General features: G+C 42.9%; 1 protein-coding gene across 10 annotated transcripts in view; it reads right to left on the bottom strand.

Moving 5' to 3' along the window:
- The window catches only part of pemt (phosphatidylethanolamine N-methyltransferase), a 101081-nt gene that overhangs the window by 20661 nt on the left and 54823 nt on the right, over positions 1–25597 (bottom strand). For all 10 annotated transcript variants that reach the window (XM_071391819.1, XM_071391825.1, XM_071391816.1 and 7 more), the window contains exons 4-5: positions 18156–18301; positions 3600–3711 (exon numbers count right to left, since the gene is read on the bottom strand). In XM_071391819.1, coding sequence (XP_071247920.1) covers positions 3600–3711; positions 18156–18301 — 258 coding nt within the window. The remainder of the gene's footprint in view (positions 1–3599; positions 3712–18155; positions 18302–25597) is intronic.

A 25597-nucleotide genomic window follows, 5' to 3' on the forward strand; every position in this document is an offset into this window, starting at 1 on the left:
AACTTGAAACTCTCAACCTGCTCCACTACAGCCCCGTCGATGAGAATGGGGGCGTGCTCGGTCCTCCTTTTCCTGTAGTCCACAATGATCTCCTTAGTCTTGGTTACGTTGAGGGATAGGTTGTTATTCTGGCACCACCCGGCCAGGTCTCTGACTTCCTCCCTATAGGCTGTCTCGTCGTTGTCGGTGATCAGGCCTACCACTGTTGTGTCGTCTGCAAACTTAATGATGGTGTTGGAGTCGTGCCTGGCCATGCAGTCGTGGGTGAACAGGGAGTACAGGAGGGGACTGAGCACGCACCACTGGGGAGCTCCACTGTTGAGGATCAGTGTGGCAGATGTGTTGCTGCCTACCCTTACCACCTGGGGGCGGCCCGTCAGGAATTCCAGCATCCAGTTGCAGAGGGAGGTGTTTAGTCCCAGGATCCTTAGCTTCGTGATGAGCTTTGATGGTACTATGGTGTTGAACGCTGAGCTGTAGTCAATGAATAGCATTCTCACGTAAGTGTTCCTTTTGTCCAGGTGGGAAAGGGCAGTGTGGAGTGCAATAGAGATTGCATCATCTATGGATCTGTTTGGGCGGTATGCAAATTGGAGTGGGTCTAGGGTTTCTGGGATAATGGTGTTGATGTGAGCCATTACCAACCTTTCAAAGCACTTCATGGCTACAGACGTGAGTGCTACGGGTCTGTAGTCATTTAGGCAGGTTGCGTTTGCGTTATTGGGCACAGGGACTATGGTGGTCTGCTTGAAACATGTTGGTATTACAGACTTAAATCAGGGACATGTTGAAAATGTCAGTGAAGACACCTGCTAGTTGGTCAGCACATGCCCGGAGCACACGTCCTGGTAATCCGTCTGGCCCCGCAGCCTTGTGTATGTTGACCTGTTTAAAGGTCTTACTCACGTCGGCTACGGAGAGCGTGATCACACAGTCGCCTGGAACAGCTGAAGCTCTCATGCATGCCTCAGTGTTGCTTGCCTCAAAGCGAGCATTGAAGTGATTTAGCTCGTCTGGTAGGCTCGTGTCACTAGGCAGCTCGCGGCTGTGCTTCCCTTTGTAGTCTGTAATAGTTTGCAAGCCCTGCCACATAAGACGAGCGTCGGAGCCGGTGTAGTATGATTCAATCTTAGCCCTGTATTGACGCTTGCCTGTTTGATGGTTCGCCGCAGGGCATTGTAGGATTTCATGTAAGCTTCCGGGTTAGAATCCCGCACCTTGAAAGCGGCAACTCTACCCTTTAGCTCAGTGCAAATGTTGCCTGTAATCAATCCATGGCTTCTGGTTGGGTTATGTACGTACAGTCACTGTGGGGACGACGTCCTCAATGCACTTATTGATAAAGCCGGTGACTGATGTGGTGTACTCCTCAATGCCATCGGAAGAATCCCGGAACATGTTCCAGTCTGTGATAGCAAAACAGTCCTGTAGTTTAGCATCTGCTTCATCTGACCACTTTTTTATAGACCGAGTCACGGGTGCTTCCTGCTTTAATTTTTGCTTGTAAGCAGGAATCAGGAGGATAGAGTTGTTGTCGGATTTATCAAATGGAGGGCGAGGGAGAGCTTTGTAAGCATCTCTGTGTGTGGAGTACAGGTGATCTAGAATTTTTTTTCCTCTGGTTGCACATTTAACATGATGATGGAATAGTTAACATCCTAATGACAAGAGAACGAACCGTTTATACCATCATCAAACTAATTCCATATAATGAGAGTACAAGACAGTGTGCAGGAAGGAACAACAGCGGAAAGAGCAACAGCAGACAATATGTTGTATTTTACACTGAGAGTGCAGGCTGATTTGGAGCTGCAGTCTAGGCTACCAACTGAGCTCTAGTGCACACTGAGACCTCCATTAGGGGTAATTGTGGCCTTCCTGCTCTGTCTGATGAGTGGAGAATATGTAGCCCCCACCATCTCATGTGCTTCCTGTACAATTTTCATGCATTTACATTTGAGTAATTTAGCAGACGCTCTTACAGTAGTAAGAACATACATTTACATACTTTTTTCATACTAGTCCTCCGTGGGAATGGAACCCGCAACCCTGGCGTTGCAAGTGCCATGCTCTACAAACTATGCTACACGGGACGACACCTGGGGCCGCATGGCAAATGGCCCAGGAACACAAGAACAATACTTGAGGGCAGGTCAGTCCTCCCCCTGTCAAGAGGAAAGAAATCTCTCACGCACAGACGTAAGCAGGTTTATCAAATCAAGCACATAGCCATACAATCTCCATAGCCAAACATTGGCAGTAGAATGGCTTTACTGAAGAGCTCAATGACTTTCAACGTGGCACCATCATAGGATGCCACCTTTCCAACAAGTCAGTTCGTCAAATGTCTGCCCTGCTAGAGCTGCCACGGTCAACTGTAAGTGCTGTTATTGTGAAACGTCTAGGAAACGTCTAGGAGAAATAATGTCTCAGTTGCGAAGTGGTAGGCCACACAAGATCACAGAACGGGACCGCTGAGTGCTGAAGCACGTACTACCGAGTTCCAAACTGCCTCTGGAAGCAACGTCAGCACAAGAACTGTTCATCGGAAGCTTCATGAAATGGGTTTCCATGACCGAGCAGTCACACACAAGTCGAAGATCACCATGCGTGATGCCAAGTATCAGATGGAGGTGTGTAAACCTCGCCGCCATTGGACTCAGGAGCAGTGGAAACGCGTTCTCTGGAGTAATGAATCACACTTCTCCATCTCGCAGTCTGACGGAAGAATTTGGGTTTGCCGGACACCAGGAGATCGCTACCTGCCCTAATGCATAGTGCCAACTGTAAAGTTTGGTAATGGAGGAATAATGGTCTGGGGCTGTTTTTCATGGTTCGGGCTAGGCCCCTTAGTTCCAGTGAAGGGAAATCTTAACGCTACAGCATACAATGACATTCCAGACGATTCTGTGCTTCCAACTTTGTGTCAACAGTTTGGGGAAGGCCCTTACCTATTTCAGCATGACAATGCCCCGGTGCACAAAGCGAGGTCAATACAGCAACGGTTTGTCGAGATTGGTGTGGAAGAACTTGACTGGCTTGCACAGAGCCCTGACCTCAACCCTATTGAACACCTTTGGGATGAAATGGAACAGCGACTGCGAGCCAGGCCTAATCGCCCAACATCAGCCCGACCTCACTAACGCTTGTGGCTGAATGAAAGCAAGTCCCTGCAGCAATGTTCCAACATCTAGTGGAAAGCCTTCCCAGAAGAGTGGAGGCTGTTATAGCAGCGAAGGGGGGACCAACTCCATATTAATGCCCATGATTTTGGAATGAGATGTTCGATGAGCAGGTGTTCACATACTTTTGGTCATGTAATGTATGTCCTACGGAGCCATTGTACCGACTTCCTGTTATGATGAATATTACTTCACTACAAAGTGAAGTGCTGTCATTATGTCTGGCCAATCAGACAGTGTGAGTGGATCTGGGACAGAGACCGGAGAATTATGGGTTTTCAGCTAGCCAAACAAACAAACAAACCAATGCACACACGCCTAGCACAAACATACACTCAAACACGCTCTCTCTCGCACCCACAAGCTCTCTCTCTCACACACACACACACACACACAGACACGGACACATAGACTTACATGAATGCGAGTCCCAGATAGTTGGCAGTGCTGCCCCAGTACATAGGGTTCTCAGTTACATTGAAGGGGAAACCTTTCACTTTCTCTTCCATCAGGATCCCAAAATAGTCACCTGGAAGAAACACACGTACGTACATAAGATATTCAATACATCACTGTAGGTGACCAGATACACTACCCACCACTACCCTCACAAGCCACACTGATCAGCTTTAATATTGCAGATAGATTGTGGCTCTATTAATGTTATTGTCTGCATCATTTCCAATCACCAATATACACTGAAAAAAATATAAACTCAGCATGTAATGTGTTGGTCCATGTTTCATGAGCTGAAGTGAAAGATCCCAGAAATGTTCCATATGCACAAGAAAATTGCACACATTTGTTTACATTCCTGTTAGTGAGCATTTCTCCTTTGCCAAGATAATCCATCCACCTGACAGGTGTGGCATATCAAGAAGCTGTTTAAACAGCATGATCATTACACAGGTGCACCTTGTGCTGGGGACAATAAAAAGTCACTATAAAATGTGCAGTTTTGTCACACAATACAATGCCACAGATGTCTCACGTTTTGAAGGAATGTGCAATACGTATGCTGACTGCAGGAATGTCCACCAGAGCAGTTGCCAGAGAATTGAATGTTAGTTTCTCTAACATAAGCCGACTCCAACGTCATTTTAGAGAACTTGTCAGTATGTCCAACCGGCCTCACAACCGCAGACCACGTGTAACCACACCAGCCAAGGACCTCCACATCCAGCTTCTTCACCTGCAGGATCGTCTGAGACCAGCAATCCGTACAGCTGATGAAACTGAGGAGTATTTCTGTCTGTAATAAAGCCCTTTTGTGGTGAAAAAACGAATTCTAATTGGCTGGGCCTGGCTCCCAAGTGGGTGGGCCTATGCCCTCCCAGGCCCAACCAAGGCTGCGCCCCTGCCCAGTCATGTGAAATCCATAGATTAGGGCCCAATTGATTTATTTCAATTGACTGATTTCCTTTTATGAACTGTAACTAAGTAAAACATTTAAATTGTTGCATGTTGCGTTTATATATATTTTTCTGTATATTTCTTTGTAAATATATAGTAAATATATTATTTTAAATACTGTATATATATTTTTAAACAACCCCTCCCCTAATTGGAGTAAACTAATGGATAACAATACTTAGGTTTCTTCGTCCCGCTTATAAATACTATATACATTTTACAGACCATATATTTTACATCAGTTATATTTTGTTTGTTTTTAGTCCGAGCCGTCAGCTACCCTTAACCCCTCCCATCTATCTCTTAAGACCATCCAGTTTTGATTTCTAACTGCCATATATGTATTTTCCACTCTGTGCTGTAATGTTTTACAAAAGTTCTGAACCTTAATATGCTCATAGTTTCTACAGGTTGTAAATTAAAGAAATAGTTTTGCTAAGAGTTGTATTATATTACTGATTGATTGACTATGACTTTTCAAATCACCCAGAAGTGCTATTTGCAGAGTTAGCTCCTAATAAATGTTGATCTTTTTTAGACCATTCCTGAACCTTCCACGAAAAACAAGCCACATATGGGCAGTACCAAAACAAGCTAGAAATGGGCAGTACCAAAACAAGCCACATATGGGCAGTACCAAAACAAGCCACATATGGGCAGTACCAAAACAAGCCACATATGGGCAGTACCAAAACAAGCCACATATGGGCAGTACCAAAACAAGCCACATATGGGCAGTACCAAAACAAGCCACATATGGGCAGTACCAAAACAAGCCACATATGGGCAGTACCAAAACAAGCTACATATGGGCAGTACCAAAACAAGCTACATATGGGCAGTACCAAAACAAGCTACATATGGGCAGTACCAAAACAAGCTACATATGGGCAGTACCAAAACAAGCTACATATGGGCAGTACCAAAACAAGTGATCTAATGATTCTGTCTCTTTGCAACAAAATCTGCAGAGCTGGGATGGTTGTATCCCCCGTATATATATATATATATATAAATAAAATTTTATTGATTGCAAGAATTTTATCTAATAATTTAAATTAAGTTTTGAATCCGGCGTCGTTTTATGCATCAATTCATAAACCATGTGCCATGGAATCGGTACATCGAAAATCTCCTCCCAACTATTTTGCAACCTGTATGGCGCAGCTGTACATTTTTTGGTCCTTAAATAAAAAAGTACACCAGTTTTATTTATCACAATCTTTTACCAATTTTGGTCTTTAATGCAGGACAGACAAGTTCCTTATCTTCTCCCCCTTCCACTTGCCTCCTCCATTTTTGTGGTAATGCTGCAATCAGTTGGTTGTAACTTCGGATAGAGCAGACATTTCCATATATTTTTGTTAACTACATGTGCCATACATTAACTCCACCAGTTCGATTTATGATATAAATTGACAAAGAAAAAATAAATCTAAAAAAATCATGTTTTTTTAAAATCAATTTGTATGTTTGAGATGAACCATAATATTTGTTCTGTCTTCTCGGGTGGAATAAAACCCCCAAAATGGTTTTAAAAATAGCGATATTTTGGAGATTCATTCATTTTCAAAAGGCCATTCTTGAACACTGGGTGTGCCATTCTTGCTAATCTGCTAGAGAACCAGTTCGGATTTAAGTATAGTTTTGTATGACTGAAGCCTTTAGTGAGAGGTCTAATGCATGAATATTTAATCATTTCTGCCGGCCGAATTCATATTCATTATATAAATAGGCCCGTTGAATTTTGTCTGGCTTGCCATTCCAAATAAAGTGGAAAATGTTTTGCTCATGTAATTGAAGTGATCATTCATACAAGTACGAATGATTATATGAATATAAAAGTACAGAATATGTTGACTTTTGTATCAGGGTGCTAATGGCTAAATATTTTGGCTAGGTGGATGGTTATAAAATGGAGGAAGGTGGAGGGAATGTATGAGTGAGGCTGGTGGCAGGAGTCTCTGATCTGGGGCATAATTCAGTGAGCACCTGGCTGCCGACTGCATAACCTGCCAGTGGGAGCTCTCCCACCATACACAGACTACACAAAAAAGCACTATTATGGTTGGTTTGGCAACATCTCTGGATTATTGCATTAGGGGTATACTATGAAGTTACAGTTGAAGTCGGAAGTTTACATACACTTAGGTTGGAGTCATTAAAACTCGTTTTTCAACCACACCACACATTTCTTGTTAACAAACTATAGTTTTGGCAAGTCGGTTAGGACATCTACTTTGTGCATGACACAAGTAATTTTTCCAACAATTGTTTACAGACAGATTATTTCACTGTATCACAATTCCAGTGGGTCAGAAGTTTAAAGCCTGTAAACAGCTTGAAAAAATTCCAGAAAATTATGTCATGGCTTTAGAAGCTTCTGATAGGCTAATTGACATCATTTAAGTCAATTGGAGATGTACCTGTGGATGTATTTCAAGGCCTACCTTCAAACTCAGTGCCTGTCTGCTTGACATCATGGGAAAATCCCCAAAAATCAGCCAAGACCTCAGAAAAACTATTGTAGACCTCCACATATCTGGTGCATCCTTGGGAGCAATTTCCAAACGCCTGAAGGTACCAGGTTCATCTGTACAAACAATAGTCATCTGTACAAACAATAGTACGCAAGTATAAACACCATGGGACCACACAGCAGTCATACCTCTCAGGAAGGAGACGCATTCTGTCTCCTAGAGATGAACGTACTTTGGTGCGAAAAGTGCAAATCAATCCCAGAACAACAGCAAAGGACCTTATCAAGATGCTGGAGGAAACAGGTACAAAAGTATCTATATCCACAGTAAAACGAGTCCTATATCGACATAACCTGAAAGGCCGCTCAGCAAGGAAGAAGCCACTGCTCCAAAACCGCCATAAAAAAGCCAGACTCCAGTTTGCAACTGCACATGGGGACAAAGATCGTACTTTTTGGAGAAATGTCCTCTGGGCTGATGAGACAAAAATAGAACTGTTTGGCCGTAATGACCATCGTTATGTTTGGATGAAAAAGGGGGAGGCTTGCAAGCCGAAAACATCATCCCAACAGTGAAGTACGGGGGTGGCAGCATGGTGGCAGCATCATGTTGTGGGGGTGCTTTGCTGCAGGAGGGACTGGTGCACTTCACAAAATAGATGGCATCATGAGGATGGAAAATTATGTGGATATATTGAAGCAACATCTCAAGACATCAGTCAGGAAGTTAAAGCTTGGTCGCAAATGGGTCTTCCAAATGGACAATGACCCAAAGCATACTTCCAAAGTTGTGGCAAAATGGCTTAAGGACAACAAAGTCAAGGTATTGGAGTGGCCATCACAAAGCCCTGACCTCAATCCTATAGAACATTTGTGGGCAGAACTGAAAAAGCGTGTGTGAGCAAGGAGGCCTACAAACCTGATTCAGTTACACCAGCTCTGTCAGGAGGAATGGGCCAAAATTCACCCAACTTATTGTGGGAAGCTTGTGGAAGGCTACCCGAAACGTTTGACCCATCAAAGGCAATGCTACCAAATACTAATTGAGTGTATGTAAACTTCTGACCCACTGGGAATGTGATGAAAGAAATAAAAGCTGAAATAAATCATTCTCTCTGCTATTATTCTGATATTTCACATTCTTAAAATAAAGTGGTGATCCTAACTGACCTAAAACAGGGAATTTTTACTCGGATTAAATGTCAGGAATTGTAAAAACTGAGTTTAAATGTATTTGGCTAAGGTGCATGTAAACGTCAGACTTCAACTGTAGGTAGATCTGTCAGGATTTTCTAAAGCGAGCCAGCTTCAGCTAGCTTCACATTCCAACTCAGGCTTCATCCATGTTACGAAGGTGGATATTGATCCTGTACCTGCCGCTAACTCAAACCAGGATTGCAACTGCACGTGTGTCGCAGCTGTATAGCACAACAAGTCGAATGCCAAACTCTTCATTGAGACAATGCTGGAACAGCAATCTACTGTAGGGGCAAATCCGTGACATATTTTCAGAAACCAAAATGAGAGACAAATTATCCTGAAAATTCAGCCTATGGTGGTTAATAAACTGGGTGTTTCGAGCCTCTAATGCTGATTGGCTGAAAGACGTGGTATATCAGACCGTTTACCATGGGTATGACAAAACATGTATTTTTTCTGCTCTAATTACATTGGTAACCAGTTTAAAATGGCAATAAGGCACCCCGGGTGTTTGTGGTACATTGCCAACATACATAACATGGCTAAGGGCTTTATCCAGGCACTCCGAGCTGCGTCGTGCTTAAGAACAGCTCTTAGCTGTGCTATATTGGCCATATACCACGCCCCCTCGGGCCTTATTTCTTAATTGGAAGTGCCATCTTTCTTTTATTACACGTATCGTTAATGCCGTCTTATCAATGAACAGGCACCCTTTTTCCCAATCCTATTGATCAAATAATGGTCATACAAAATGCCATTGCTAAATTTGCAGTTTGATAGGAATTTTAATATTAATATTTTTAACACAAAATATTTGATCACCTTCCTCAAATGAAAGGGAGGATGATGTAATTTTTGCGAGAGGGAGAGAATCTGATTTCTGGCAAAAATGTGAGTCACCTTCGTGGCAACGGTTATCCCGAGTTTAACTCTGAATTTAGTTGAGCTCCTCTATCCCGCTTCGTAGTATACCCCTCAGCTGTTTGGATTGGTAGGTGAAAGGTGGAGAGCGGTAGGGGCGAAGGGAGATTACACTAAAGTAAGGTGTAGGCTGAGGCATAGCTCAGTGTAACTGGAGAACCTGCATGGCTTCGACTGCAGTGTGAATTATTTTCCATACAAACAGTACCTCTCTCTCTAAGAAAAACACACACGTTGATCTTTTCTAATTCACTCAGATGGCCATTTTCATTTTCTCTTTAAAATGCCAAATGTAAGAAGAGGCAGGTAAATACATTTTTTATATTTAATGGGGTTACATTATGTAGTCTGTGTGATAGACTTACATCAACAAATCTTGGCTGAATAGAAACCTGGCTTTTAGGGCGTCATAACAAAACCACGGTAAGCTAAATTGACTTTCTCTGCGTCACTTTAGAAGATAACTATATTTTTCAATTTGGTTACGAGTCTTCAAACCCAGATTTGTTGACAAAGGGTTTCTTTACAGTACACTACATTATCTAGAGACTCCAAGCCTCCCCACCAAAGCCCCCCCACCAAACTGATGTGGCTCTGCTTTATGTATTCTTTGAGTATTAGAAATACCGGTCTCTGACGTAAAAAACAAAACAAATGACACTCAGCATTCACATGATGGCTTAAAGGTGAAAAATATAAGTGGTAAGCTCATGTTTTCTGTCTACATGATAAAGAGAGTTTCAGAGAAAAACATGAACACAAGAGCTGTGGTATATGGACAAAAACCCATTAGAATGATACGTTTATAACAATAATGTGCACCTCCGTTACTTTTTTATATTACCCTTAAAACTACTACTAATTTGAATGGCATAGCTATCAACGTACCCGTTAGCAATTGGCCAAATTAGCAGACTTAATTCATTTCAAACATCACATTTCTGTATAGGTAACTATTTATATTTACTGATATCCTCAGTAAGTGGTCAGTTCGGTCGTCACGATAATTTTCTGTTTATCATCCCCGCTCTTATGAACACAATATCGAAACGGTGTAGCTGCATGCACCCAACATGACCTTTTTAGAGGTTTGGAGGCCCCACAAACATTTTCTCTCTTCGGAATCACTTCAAAACGAACTCGTCAGTTTACCTCCCCTCATGTCAATTGGTATGATATTCGTCCTAGTCTACCCACCTAAAAATCCACCTTCACCCGTTACGAGGATACACACTAACTTCATAAACAGCCATCATTGTTCACTTAGCTGCTCCACAGCCAATGGGCTTGGTTTAACTTTAGGAGCTATGGCACTGTAGCTCATTCTAAATCACAGTTACCCACTCACACCTCATGGCAGTAAACACAAGTAACCGCTGCCTGATTCGATTATTCCAAGCGTAATGTTGACACCTTTATCTTCCTTCAGGGCCTATTGACCTCCGCAGTAGAAGACATAAAAAAGAAACGTAGAAACTGACATAAGAATTGGACTCAGGAGCTTCAAAACATTGTGGGATTCAGAGTGAGTCAACATTGATTTATAGTTATTTTTAAACAAGCTCTGAGGCAGGGAGAAAGAGGGACCTGAGCAATACGAAAAATTTACTCAACAACACGAGGCCTTAGGAGGACAACAGACTGAGCGTGAACAGAGGCTGAGTAAGCAGCTGAGCCCTATGGATGTTTCATACCAAATCATAGCGCGGCGTAAATCACAGGGCAGCATGTAGCCTAGCGGGCCAGTAACCGAAAAGTTGCTGGTTCGAATCCCCGAGCTGACGAGGTGAAAAATCTATCGATGTTCCCTTGAGCAAGGCACTTAACCCTAATTGCTCCTGTAAGTCGATTTGGACTTACAGGCTCTCTCGCGCGAGATCAGTCTGGTTCTCAAAGTAGGTGGTGAGGGGGTCGTCCTTGAAAACAAGCCCAGCTGGGGGTAATATTCTGATATTAGTTTGTTGTTGATACGAATGTGTTTGTTTGCGAAGTTGGACTTAAAATGTAGGATAATGAGTCTGGTAGTCTGATCGGTCATACCTTGCAACAGTACTAAAATGGCGGAATAAAGAATGACAAATAGTAGATAGTGAAGGGTTTGACCTTGAAAAGACGTACAGCTGGTGATACAGTTTTTTTCCCATTGTTAATAAGTGTTTGTTTGCGTCTGTGGAATTAAAATAAAGTGTACTGGGGTTGGTAGTCCGGTCAGCCATACTTTACAACAGATTATGTATGTATTATGTACAGTATATATGCATTAAGAGACGGGTGACAGGGGTTGAGGAAGATGAGCGAGGCGAGGGCAGGGGGTACAGAGCATGAACGCACAACCACTGACATGACCAATTTCTGCCTGAAAGGTTACGTATGTATAGTGCCTAACATGTGTATGAATAGTCACAAACACAGCAAAGGGTTTTTCTGATCAACTTATAAGAGCTCTCTCAGCCTATTGCGGACAGTCTGAGCACTGATGAAGGGATTGTGCGTTCCTGGAGTAACTCGGGCAGTTGTTGTGACTAATCCTGTACTGTCCCGCAGGTGTGATGTTCAGATGTACTGATCCTGTGCAGGTGTTGTTACACGTGGTCTGCCACTGCGAGGACGATCAGCTGTCCGTCCTGTAGCGCTGTCTTAGGCATCTCACAGTAGGTACATTGGAATTTATTGCCCTGGCCACATCTGTTGTTTTTCAGAGTCAGTAGAAAGGCCTCTTTAGTGTCCTAAGTTTTCATAACTGTGACCTTAATTGCCTACCGTCTTTAAGCGGTTAGTGTCTTAACCACCGTTCCACAGGTACATGTTGATTACTTGTTTATGGTTCATTGAACAAGCATGGGAAACAGTGTTTAAACCCTTTACAATGAAGATCTGTGAAGTTGTTTGGATTTTTAGGAATTATCTTTGAAAGACAGGGTCCTGAAAAAGGGACGTTTCTTATTTTGCTGAGTTTATAATAAAAAAGACGAAAAAGCACTACTCCACAATTTTTTTTAAATTACAATGTTCATGCACTAGTGTCCATAAAGCAAACAGGACAAAAATTAACACATCTATACACTCAATGAAATGAGTCAATAAAATTGAACATTGGCTATGTCATGAAGTGGCCCTTTCTGGGTATAGATAGTGGCTTCTCACTCTCTCCTACACCCAGGTTCTGTTATCTCAGGCCATAAATTCCTGGCGGAGACTCTCTCCCCCTGGTCATGCAGAAAGGGAGACAGAGAGAACGAAGGATTTCACATGGTGAACTCCTAAATCCCAAAAATGGGAATTTGAAACAAAATGTCCACTTGTGAGGAGGTGGGAATGGTTCGTGGACACTTAAGGGACGGGTATGACGAGTGTGTTTCATTTGGTGACCTCAGAGAGGACAGGAAACACACAATTATATTTCTGAAACTGTACATTTCTCAATTATGGGGTTTGCATCTAATTCTTGTATAGAATGTATGAGTAAAGATGAAACTATTTGTGTAATTATGTAATGTGATGTTAAACCTTTAATTGAGAGAATTGTATTCCCTTTAAAGTTTAACTAAGTCATTGGCCCGCCCCTGTAAACACAGACATGATCTGGCATCATAGAACCGCCTTTTCTATTGTTACAAATAAAAAGCCCTCCTGAGGAAATCCTCTTCAGACCACAAAAACCTCTGTGTAAGCTAAGGTGGCAATGGTTGTTGAATTCCTAACCATACCACGTGGAGCATTGGCTACACGGTGGGAAATGGTTAAACTCAGACTATCGATCCCAACAGAATAAGAGCAAATCTTAGATACTAATTACTAGTCTGCAGCTAGAAATTATGTAAACCTGGGATGCTGTTACCGATAACCGCTGAAGCATCTATCTATGAGAACATTTCTGAATGGTACTCTGAAAGTATCCATTCTAACCACGAAAGACTGATCTTCAGGGAAGCAGAGAGAGAGAGAAAGAGACTCGGATTAACTCTCCAACAGACGGACTGACGATTCCAACAGAGATCATGACGACACACTGGGCGAAATATATATTGATTGCAATTATTCCCGAATGAGTGAGTGTTCATGTGCAAAGGATTAGCATTTCAATTAATATAAATATCAACTGTGTAGGGATTCCTTTTGTCTTTCCCGCATGTTCTCAGTCCACACCCACTTTCCTTTGTCCACCAAGCCGTCATATCGGCTTAGCCCACTAGGGAACGTCCCCTATCATTTCCTTGTAACCATATCTACTGTTTGTTTGTTTATGCATTTCTGTGATTAGTTAGTTAGTAAATAAATGATTAAGCCAATTGGGGTATGGATGATTCATAGTAAAGGTTGGGTTCGTGCAGATAACCAACCATTTACGACCTTTGGAATGAGAATGACGTGAGGTAAAGAATAATTCATTAATTAGAAGATTAATTGATCAGATTAAAATATCTGAAGAGTTATATTAGGAAAATTATAATTTTGTAATCTGAAGATTTTCCTTGGTGCCCCAACTTCCTAGTTAATTACGTTTACATGATTAGTTTAATCACGTAATAATAATTACAGAGAATTGATTTGATAAAATAACAGTCTTCACTTTTAATGATGCCAAAGAAACGACAGCTACATAACTGCAAGTATAATACAAAAGTCCAAAAAAACATGCCTCTGTACCTTATCCTACCACATTTGCACACACTGTATATAGACTTTTCTTCTGTATTAATGACTGTACGTTTGTTTATTCCATGTGTAACGCTGTGTTGTTGTTTGTGTTGCACTGCTTTGCTTTATCTTGGCCAGGTCACAGTTGTAAATGAGAACTTGTTCTCAACTAGCCTACCTGGTTAAATAAAGGTGAAAGAAAAAAGAAAAAGAAAACTTTAACTCACAGATTTTTTCCCCCACCCTTGTCAGCCTGTTAAGGAAGAGTCATAGCATAGCTACTTCAGAGTAACCAATAAGTAATTACCATTAGTAAACCAGTAGGCGGCGCAGTAACTCACTGCTCTCTGCCATCTTGTCAATGATGTCATCTTTGTCAAGTCCCATAAGAATCTCCTCTGTTGCCATCAAAAGGAACGCTTCAAGGTTCTCAAGTGAGGAAGGTTCTTAGGCAGTTCTTCAAATTTCAGGGTGGAGAAGGTCTTCTCACAAGCCACCTGAGTGATGGATAGGGTGAGGAGGAACTTGTAGCCCAAACCAATGATGTGATACGCATCCGTGAGCAGATTGTACTGAGACAGGAGTAGATAGCAGCATATCGGGCAGTTTGAACATGTGGAACAACTTCTGCTCACCAACGCCACACTTTCATCAGGATCCTCAAAGCCTTCCCCTGATTCATCACTGGCGGCGGCAGCCCTGGTGTTGTACTCCTCCAATGCTGACTGTTTCAGTCTTTCCCATCATTGTGCATCAGTTCAGCCTGCAATGCCTCAACAGTGGCATGTTCATCAAATTCCAGTAAGTATTTGCTGAGCTCCTTAATGGCTGTCTTTGGAAGGCCCTTTTCTCTGATCTCAGGAAAATGCGTGGGATTTATGCAGGAGACATCTGCACACAGCCCACTGCAACAACAGTGTCCAGTACCACATTGTGGATCTTGATTTTGTAATCCATGTCTGCATTAGCAATGGGCTCGTCTTCTGCCAACTCACCTGGTTTTCTCTTCTTTTTTTTGTTCTCTTCTCTGGGAGAGAAATCTGAGCTTCGGCATCACAGTCCTGATACTCCTCCAGAATGCCATTGGCCCACTCAACAAAGTCGTCTGCTGCCCTCTTCACACCTTTAAAGTCTCGGGCACACTTTCTCAGGTTATCCTCTGTTCCTGTCACCAAGTGCTGTGCTGTTACGATATCCATGCCACTTGTTTGCAAGTATTTAGAGAGAGGGGACATCTCCTCAAAAATCCAGCTGTAAGTATGGTTTCATACTTTAGGAGAGCATCCTTGTACCCTTGGGCCTTGCTTCGTATGGCAGGTTTTATGGTCACATCCTTTTCAATTCTTTCCATAGTGATGACCACATCCATGTAAAGAGCACGGTCAGGCTTTGCAAAGCTTCCAAATACTTTCCTCAAAGCCTCGTCATTTGCCCACCAGCGTGTTTCACCAATTACATCAAGCCGTCTGTGTCTCCTGTCCTCACTGGTTTCCTCCCATAGCTTAATGCGCTTGTAGGAATCTCGAACGAACACTGCAATGTCATTCAGTAGTGCGAAAAGGGATTCACTTGCCACAACAACCCCAGTGGTGTCAGTTAGCACAAGGTTGAGGACATGCGAGTAACACCATATGTGTACTTGGTTAGGAGACTCTCCTGTGAGCGATGCAGAGAAGCCCCTGTATTGTCCCTGCATGTTAGCTGCTCCGTCTGTTGCATTACCAACACACTGTTTGATATCTATGTCCATCTTCTCAAGGGTCTGTTTCACAAGGTCCACAAAGTAATGTCCAGTCAATGACTCACAGTCAATGACCGCAATGAGTCTCTCATGGACAACATCAGTGACATATCGCAGAACTACTGCACACTGGTCTTTGGATGTTAAATCCCGTGTTGTGTCCATTTCTACTGAGAACATCCCTGCCTTTCTCACTTCAACAGCAACTGTCTGCTGAATCAATAATCTGATGAATTCAATGACTTTATTTGCTGTTGTTTTGGATGTCATAGTTACCAAGGACCCTCTTCCTTTACTTCCCATCTGCTTCGTGCTCTTCTCAATGCAACCACTAACATGCTCTTGTAGGCAGACATAAGCTCAAGAAACTAGCCATGATTGACAGCCATGTTTTCCATGTTATATGCAGCGTCGTGTCTGTGTCCTCTGTAGCTAAGCCCACATTTACCAATCATTTTAACTACAGTTGAAGTCGGAAGTTTACATACAATTAAGTTGGAGTCATTAAAACTCGTTTTTCAACCACTCCACACATTTCTTGTTAACAAACTGTAGTTGTGGCAAGTCGGTTAGGACATCTACTTTGTGCATGACAAGTAATTTTTCCAACAATTGTTTACAGACAGATTATTTCACTTATAATTCACTGTATCACAATTCCAGTGGGTCAGAAGTTTACAAACACTAAGTTGACTTTAAACAGCTTGGAAAATTCCAGAAAATTATGTCATGGCTTTAGAAGCGTCTGATAAATGATGTCAATTAGCCTGAGTCAATTGGAGGTGTACCTGTGGATGTATTTCAAGGCCTACCTTCAACCTCAGTGCCTCTTTGCTTGACATCATGGGAAAATCAAAAGAAATCAGCCAAGACCTCAGAAAAACAATTTTAGACCTCCACAAGTCTGGTTCATCCTTGGGAGCAATTTCCAAATGCCTGAAGGTACCATGTTCATCTGTACAAACAATAGAACGCAAGTATAAACACCATGAGACCACGCAGCCGTCATACCGCTCAGGAAGGATGGTGCACTTCACTGGTGCACTTCACAAAATAGATGGCATCATGAGGATGGAATATTATGTGGATATATTGAAGCAACATCTCAAGACATCAGTCAGGAAGTTAAAGCTTGGCCGCAAATGGGTCTTCCAAATGGACAATGACCCAAAGCATACTTCCAAAGTTGTGGCAAAATGGCTTAAGGACAACTAAGTTGAGGTATTGGAGTGGCCATCACAAAGCCCTGACCTCAATCCCATAGAAAATATGTGGGCAGAACTGAAAAAGCGTGTGCGAGCAAGGAGGCCTACAAACCTGACTCAGTTACACCAGCTCTGTCAGGAGGAATGGGCCAAAATTCACCCAACTTATTGTGGGAAGCTTGTGGAAGGCTACCCGAAAACATTTGACCCAAGTTAAACAATTTAAAGGCAATGCTACCAAACACTAATTGAGTGTATGTAAACGTCTGACCCACTGGGAATGTGAAGAAAGAAATAAAAGCTGAAATAAATCATTCTCTCTACTATTATTCTGACATTTCACATTCTTAAAATAAAGTGGTGATCCTAACTGACCTAAGACAATAGATTTTTACTCTGATTAAATGTCAGGAATTGTGAAAAACTGAGTTTAAAATGTATTTGACTAAGGTGTATGTAAACTTCAGACTTCAACTGTATATAGGACCTTCCACCCCCACCTGGGATATGCATGCCTGATGAAGACCTAAGGGTCGAAATGTTGTTATAGTAAAATCACCTGGAAGCATGAGAAGCAGTGCGCGGCATTTTCCCTTTTCATGAATTCACCTACAACTCCAGCACCTGCAAAACGTACCTGGATGTGTGTATGTTCTTCAGCTTTTGTTCATGCAATAGAATTCTACTCCAATGCACTCTGCCTAGAAGCACATCTCTTGCATAGTTTGTTTAGCATACTATGTCTTGCATAGTTTGCTTTGTTACGGTATGTTACATTGAAAGTGGCTAATATTGCGTTGATTCGATCACAATTCCAACAGTAGAGCGAAACGTTGATATTGTTAACTAAAGGGGAAAACTCTAGAAAGTTGAGTGAAGTTTTAATTTCTTCTGTGCGGCAGTCTGAGGGGAGCTGCAGGCCCGCAGCCTAGAGGTAACATTGGTAGTAGTTGCCAGGCGCACCGGTTTGAGTGTGTCAAGAACTGCAACGCTGCTGGGTATCAAGAATGGTCCACTACCGAAAGGACAGCATTGGAGTCGAGATGGGCCCTGTGGAATGCTTTCAACACCTTACAGAGTCCATGCCCTGATTAATTGAAGCAGTTCTGGGGGCAAAATGGGTGCAACTCAATATTAGGAAGGTGTTCCTAATTTTTTGGGACTCTCAGTGTATATGTATCAAAGGAAACTCCCATACTGCACTTTTTAAGTCTCATGTATTTACTGTGCTAACGCTAAGTCTCACAACCTTTCTGCTATATCACAGCATTTGCACAAACGTCACCACGATAAAAACAAATGAAACGCAAATTTAAGAAACCTAATAGGTCTATAATATATTCTGAAAAGCAGTGGAGAGCAACTTTAAGACCCACCCAGGAAGGTCCCAGTGAATCCGAGAGCCAGGAAGCTGGTGACCACCAAGACAGAGCCCAGGGCCATGAGAGCTGCCCCCGCGTAGAACACCTCTGGGCTGGCCATCACCTCCCACCTCGCCTGGGCCTTCATCGCCACTGTCATACTGGAGAGAGGGAAGGGGCGTGGGGGAGAAGGGGAGGATTAGGGGATAGGAAGAGGTAAAGGTGCAGATAGAGAGGAGCAGAAGAGAGGAGGAAAGGAGGAGATGAAAGAACAGAGAGAAGCGAAGGGAGATGAGAGAGAAGTGGAGAGAGAAGAGAGAAGGAAGAACAGAGAAGGGGGAAAGGGGAGATAAGGCTAGAAATTAGCATACAGCCTTGTTTTTGTTAACATAATCATACATATGAAACAGGAGAGATGATTCAACATGTATGTCAATGAAGTACGCAAAGCTGGCCTAGTATCTTAAGGTCAACACATCACTGAAATTAAACTTGGGTTAATGTTTTGTTGAAAAGAGCAAACACAAACAATTTAAGCAATGTATCTGATAATGATGGCCAAAAGTAAACATTCCCAGGGGTTTGGATTGAAAAACAGAGATACTGTGTATACTCTGAGCCCTCTACGCACAATACCCATAACATGTTTATAGTTTCATGATAAATGATCAGGGAACACCAGCGATATAACGGAGAATGATCTTGATTACATTTAATATCAAAGTACACAGTAAAACTTTGAAGGACTCCCAACTTAACCCATGATCTGATAAGAAAATGTTTCCCATTACTTTATTTGGTTGTGATTTATTTCCTGTTGTCATGGACACTGTGCAACAGGCTCTCACAGTCTCACAGTAGAATTAGACTTTCATCTACTTTCTCCAAACATTACATTTCGAAGTTGGTTGTTACTCCTACTGTTCCGTATCCTTCCATTTCTCCAAATGTAAACATTTTTAAAAGTTAAGGAACTCATTCTGAATGGTTAAGGTAAGAGTTAAGGTTTGGGATAGGGTTTAAACAAAAAAAATTAAAAGCAGTTTCCACGACTGGGATCATAGGATTACGCCCATGCACCACCCCCATTCACAACGCCCTAATAAAACCTGAGCCTACTTGATGGTAATAGCGCTCACTGTTGCCTCTAGTGGCCAGTTTTGAAAGCATTTCCTGACATCCTCAGGACATGGATAGACGTCCAACTTCGACGTCAATCTTGAACTATCTCCCTGAGTTGATGTTAACCAGACAGAGTTTAAAGGTGACATTCATTTTTTGGTTATTTTTGAAATTTTCACACAAAAAAAGCTGGTGACAAATGACAGACAGAAACTTACCTTCAACTGAAGCAAAAATAATGAACAATGACCAATGAAAATGACAGTAACAGAGAATTACAAAGACAGTGAGTTACTCCTCCCCTTCCATCTCAAATCACACCTGCCACAGTGAGTCTTCGGCAGCAGGTGTTCCTAACAGGAGCCCAGCACCCACACACAATTCCTGGTAGTCTGCCTTTGAAGTTGAATGCAATGCTACAGAAATGTACACATCACAACAATACAGACCCTACTGCCAGCTTTCCTAACCTAGTTTTCTTCTGATACTAACCTAGTTTCCCCTTATGGTCTGGCACATAGTTTTCCATACATAATGTACGCATGCACAAACAAAAGCTATGCGCGCACACACATACAGGCCAGGCATCTATGCTAACCTATTTCTTTAAATTCTTATTATAATTTTTTTTTTTTACAAAGAGCACGTTTGCAGCTAAGTTGAAAAATGTAAGTGCACACAAAGAAATGTAGGAGCACAATGAAAACATAAAAAATATTAAAGAACCCTTAATTTTTCTTGGCACACTGGTGCTCCGAAATTAAAATTCCAGGTTGCACAGGAACATATTTTGGCAAATAAGCGACTAAAATGGACGCACTGCAGTTAACTGCCAAAATAAAGAAAACACTCCAGCAAGTGAGAGATAAAGTATATTGAAAGCAGGTTCCGGAGTTAATTAAGCAATTAATTAACTTGCACTTTTTGGCATGCACTGGACCACTGCAGGTATTCAAGTAGAAACAAGTAATGTTAAGTCAGAATATAAGTCAGACACGTTGCTAAGGTAACTGCCAAAATAAAATAATCACTTGAGTAAATGAGGGATACAAAGTATATTGAAAGCAGGTGCTTCCACACAGGTGTGGTTCCTGAGTTAATTAACAAATTAACATCCCATCATGTATAAAATACCCAGTTGCCCATTATTTTGGCTACCATGGCTAGAAGAGGTCTCCGTGACTTTGAAAGAGGGGTCTCAAAGGAGCATAAGGGGGTTTAAAGGGTGTGTGTGTGTCTGTCATCAGATCTCAACCCAATTGAACACTTATGGGAGATTCTGGAGCGGCGCCTGAGACAGCGTTACCCACCACCATCAACAAAACACCAAATGATGGAATTCCTTATGGAAGAATGGTGTCGCATCCCTCCAAGAGGTCCAGACACTTATAGAGTCTATGCCAAGGCGCATTGGAGCTGTTCTGGCAGCTCATGGTAGCCCACTTTATGTTGGTGTTCCCTTATTTTGGCAGTTCCCTGTACATACACACATGCACAAACAAAAGCTACACATGCAGACACAGATAAGCATGGAATGGAGGGCATTAAGAAACAGAAGGAATGACGAATCTCCAGATTCGAGAGAAGAGTCAGCCGGGGTGTAGCTTCAATCTCCTATTTTCTAGGTCCCTGGGCCACTACGTCAGCTTGGAGTCATTATGAATAAAAAAGTGAACTAAACCCATTCCAAACCCCCTTAGAACACAGGCAGAGACAAGACGTCCGACAAAATAACCGACTTGACTAATTTGACTAATAATAATAATACTAATAATAATAGTGGGCCATTTTCCCTACACCATATACACTGAGTGTACAAAACATTAGGAACACCTTCCTAATATTGAGTTGCACCCCCTTTAGCCCTCAGAAAAGCCTCAATGCGTCAGGGCATGACTCTACAAGGTGTCGAAAGCGTTCCACAGGGACGCTGGCCCATGTTGACTCAAATGCTTCCCACAGTTGTGTCAAGTTGACTGGATGTCCATTGGGTGGTGGAGCATTCTTGATACACACGGGTAACTGTTGAGCATGAAAAACCCAGCAGCGTTGCGCTTGGCACCAACTACCATACCCCTTTCAAAAGGCACTTCAAATCTTCTGTCTTGTCCATTCATCCTCTGAAAGGCACACATACAGTGCATTTGGAATGTATTCAGACCTCTTCACTTTTTCCACATTTTGTTACGTGGATTAAATTGTTTTCCCCCCTCATCAATCTACACACAATACCCCATAATGACAAAGCAAAAACAGGATTTTAGACAAGTATTAAAAAAATGAAATTTACATAAGTATTCAGACCTTTTACTCAGTACTTTGTTGAAGCACGTTTGGCAGCAATTACAGCCTCGAGTCTTCTTGGGTGTGACGCTACAAGCTTAGCACACCTGTATTTGGGGAGTTTCTCTCATTCTTCACCGCAGATCCTCTCAAGCTCTGTCAGGTTGGATGGGGAGCGTCGCCGCAATGCTATTTTCAGGTTTCTCCAGAGATGTTCGATCGGGTTCAAGTCCGGGGTCTGGCTGGGCTACTCAAGGAAATTCAGAGACTTGTCCCAAAGCCACTCCAGCGTTGTCTTGGCTGTGTTGGAAGAACCTTTGCCCCAGTCGGAGGTCCTGAGCGCTCTGGAGAAGGTTTTCATCAAGGATCTCCCTGTACTTTGCTCTGTTCATCTTTCCCTCGATCCTAACTAGTCTCCCAGTCCCTGCCGCTGAAAAACATCCCCAGAGCATGATGCTGCCACCACCATGCTTCACCGTAGGGATGGTGCCAGTTTTCCTCCAGACGTGACACTTGGCATTTAGGCCAAAGAGTTCAATCTTGGATTCATCAGACCAGAGAATCTTGTTTCTCATGGTCTAAGAGTCTTTAGGTGCCTTTTGGAAAACTCCAAGCGGGCTGTCATCGCCACAGATGAGCTCGAGAGCGCTGTCACTAACCATTGGGTTCAAGGCAGTGGTGTAAAGTACTTATGTAAAAATACTTGAAATCACTAATTAATAGTTTTTTGGGGTATCTGTACTTTACCATTTATATTTGTAACTACTTTTACTTCACTACAATCCTTAAGAAAATAATGTACTTTTTACTTCATACATTTTCCTTGACACCCAAAAGTATTCATTTTGAATGCTTAGCAAGACAGGAAAATGGTTCAGTTCACGCACTTAACAGAACATCTCAATCTCACACAAATCATCAAGGAACCCACCAGGTACAACCCTAAATCCGTAAACATGGGCACCCTAATAGACATTATCCTGACCAACTTGCCCTCCAAATACACCTCTGCTGTCTTCAATCAAGATCTCAGCGATCACTGCCTCATTGCCTGTATCCGCTACGGGTCCGCGGTCAAACGACCACCCCTCATCACTGTTAAACGCTCCCTAAAACACTTCTGCGAGCAGGCCTTTCTAATCGACCTGGCCCGGGTACCCTGGAAGGATATTGACCTCATCCCGTCAGTTGAGGATGCCTGGTCATTCTTTAAAAGTTACTTCCTCACCATATTAGACAAGCATGCTCCGTTCAAAAAATGCAGAACTAAGAACAGATATAGCCCTTGGTTCACTCCAGACCTGACTGCCCTCGACCAGCACAAAAACATCCTGTGGCGAACTGCAATAGCATCGAAGAGCCCCCGCGATATGCAACTGTTCAGGGAAGTCAGGAACCAATACACGCAGTCAGTCAGGAAAGCAAAGGCCAGCTTTTTCAAGCAGAAATTTGCATCCTGTAGCTCTAACTCCAAAAAGTTCTGGGATACTGTAAAGTCCATGGAAAACAAGAGCACCTCCTCCCAGCTGCCCACTGCACTGAGGCTAGGTAACACGGTCACCACCGATAAATCCGTGATAATCGAAAACTTCAACAAGCATTTCTCAATGGCTGGCCATGCCTTCCTCCTGGCGACTCCAACCTTGGCCAACAGCCCCGCCCCCCCCCCCACTGCTACTCGCCCAAGCCTCCCCAGCTTCTCCTTTACCCAAATCCAGATCGCAGATGTTCTGAAAGAGCTGGAAAACCTGGACCCATACAAATCAGCTGGGCTTGACAATCTGGACCCCCTATTTCTGAAACTGTCCGCCGCCATTGTCGCACCCCCTATTACCAGCCTGTTCAACCTCTCCTTCGTATCATCTGAGATCCCCAAGGATTGGAAAGCTGCCGCGGTCATCCCCCTCTTCAAAGGGGGAGACACCCTGGACCCAAACTGTTACAGACCTATATCATTCCTGCCCTGCCTATCTAAGGTCTTCGAAAGCCAAGTCAACAAACAGATCACTGACCATCTCGAATCCCACCGTACCTTCTCCGCTGTGCAATCCGGTTTCCGAGCCGGTCACGGGTGCACCTCAGCCACGCTCAAGGTACTAAACGATATCATAACCGGCATCGATAAAAGACAGTACTGTGCAGCCGTCTTCATCGACCTGGCCAAGGCTTTCGACTCTGTCAATCACCATATTCTTATCGGCAGACTCAGTAGCCTCGGTTTTTCTAATGACTGCCTTGCCTGGTTCACCAACTACTTTGCAGACAGAGTTCAGTGTGTCAAATCAGAGGGCATGTTGTCCGGTCCTCTGGCAGTCTCTATGGGGGTACCACAGGGTTCAATTCTCAGGCCGACTCTTTTCTCTGTATATATCAATGATGTTGCTCTTGCTGCGGGCGATTCCCTGATCCACCTCTACGCAGACGACACCATTCTGTATACTTCTGGCCCTTCCTTGGACACTGTGCTATCTAACCTCCAAACGAGCTTCAATGCCATACAACACTCCTTCCGTGGCCTCCAACTGCTCTTAAACGCTAGTAAAACCAAATGCATGCTTTTCAACCGTTCGCTGCCTGCACCCGCACGCCCGACTAGCATCACCACCCTGGACGGTTCCGACCTAGAATATGTGGACATCTATAAGTACCTAGGTGTCTGGCTAGACTGCAAACTCTCCTTCCAGACTCATATCAAACATCTCCAATCCAAAATCAAATCTAGAGTCGGCTTTCTATTTCGCAACAAAGCCTCCTTCACTCACGCCGCCAAACTTACCCTAGTAAAACTGACTATCCTACCGATCCTCGACTTCGGCGATGTCATCTACAAAATAGCTTCCAATACTCTACTCAGCAAACTGGATGCAGTTTATCACAGTGCCACCCGTTTTGTTACTAAAGCACCTTATACGACCCACCACTGCGACCTGTATGCCCTAGTCGGCTGGCCCTCGCTACATGTTCGTCGTCAGACCCACTGGCTCCAGGTCATCTACAAGGCTATGCTAGGTAAAGTGCCGCCTTATCTCAGTTCACTGGTCACGATGGCTACACCCACCCGTAGCACGCGCTCCAGCAGGTGTATCTCACTGATCATCCCTAAAGCCAAAACCTCATTTGGATGCCTTTCCTTCCAGTTCTCTGCTGCCTGCGACTGGAACGAATTGCAAAAATCTCTGAAGTTGGAGACTTTTATCTCCCTCAACAACTTTAAACATCTGCTATCCAAGCAGCTAACCGATCGCTGCAGCTGTACATAGTCCATCGGTATATAGCCCACCCAATTTACCTACCTCACCCCCCCATACTGCTTTTATTTATTTACTTTTCTGCTCTTTTGCACACCAGTATCTCTACTTGCACATGATCATCTGATGATTTATCACTCCAGTGTTAATCTGCTAAATTGTAATTATTCGATTTATTGCCTACCTCCTCATGCCTTTTGCACACATTGTATATAGATTCTCTTTTTTCTACCATGTTATTGACTTGTTTATTGTTTACTCCATGTGTAACTCTGTGTTGTTGTCTGTTCACACTGCTATGCTTTATCTTGGCCAGGTCGCAGTTGCAAATGAGAACTTGTTCTCAACTAGCCTACCTGGTTAAATAAAGGTGAAATAAAAAATAAAAAATTAAAAAACATCCCTGGTCATCCCTACTGCCTCGGATCTGGCGGACTCACTACACACATATGCTTCGTTTGTAAATTACAGTACCAGTCAAAAGTCTGGACACACCTACTCATTCAAGGGTTTTTATTTATTTTTACTATTTTCTACATTGTAGCATAATAGTGAAGACATCAAAAACAATGAAATAACACATGGAATCATGTAGTAAGCAAAAAAGTATATTTTATATATGAGATTCTTCAAAGTAGCCACCCTTTGCCTTGATGACAGCTTTGCACACTCTTGGCATTCTCTCAACCATCTTCATGAGGTAGTCACCTGGAATGCATTTCAATTAACAGGTGTGCCTTGTTAAAAGTTCATTTTTTGAATTTCTTAACGCGTTTGAGCCAATCAGTTGTGTTGTATAAGAAG

This window comes from Salvelinus alpinus, chromosome 3, assembly GCF_045679555.1.
Source record: "Salvelinus alpinus chromosome 3, SLU_Salpinus.1, whole genome shotgun sequence".
NCBI lineage: Eukaryota > Metazoa > Chordata > Actinopteri > Salmoniformes > Salmonidae > Salvelinus > Salvelinus alpinus.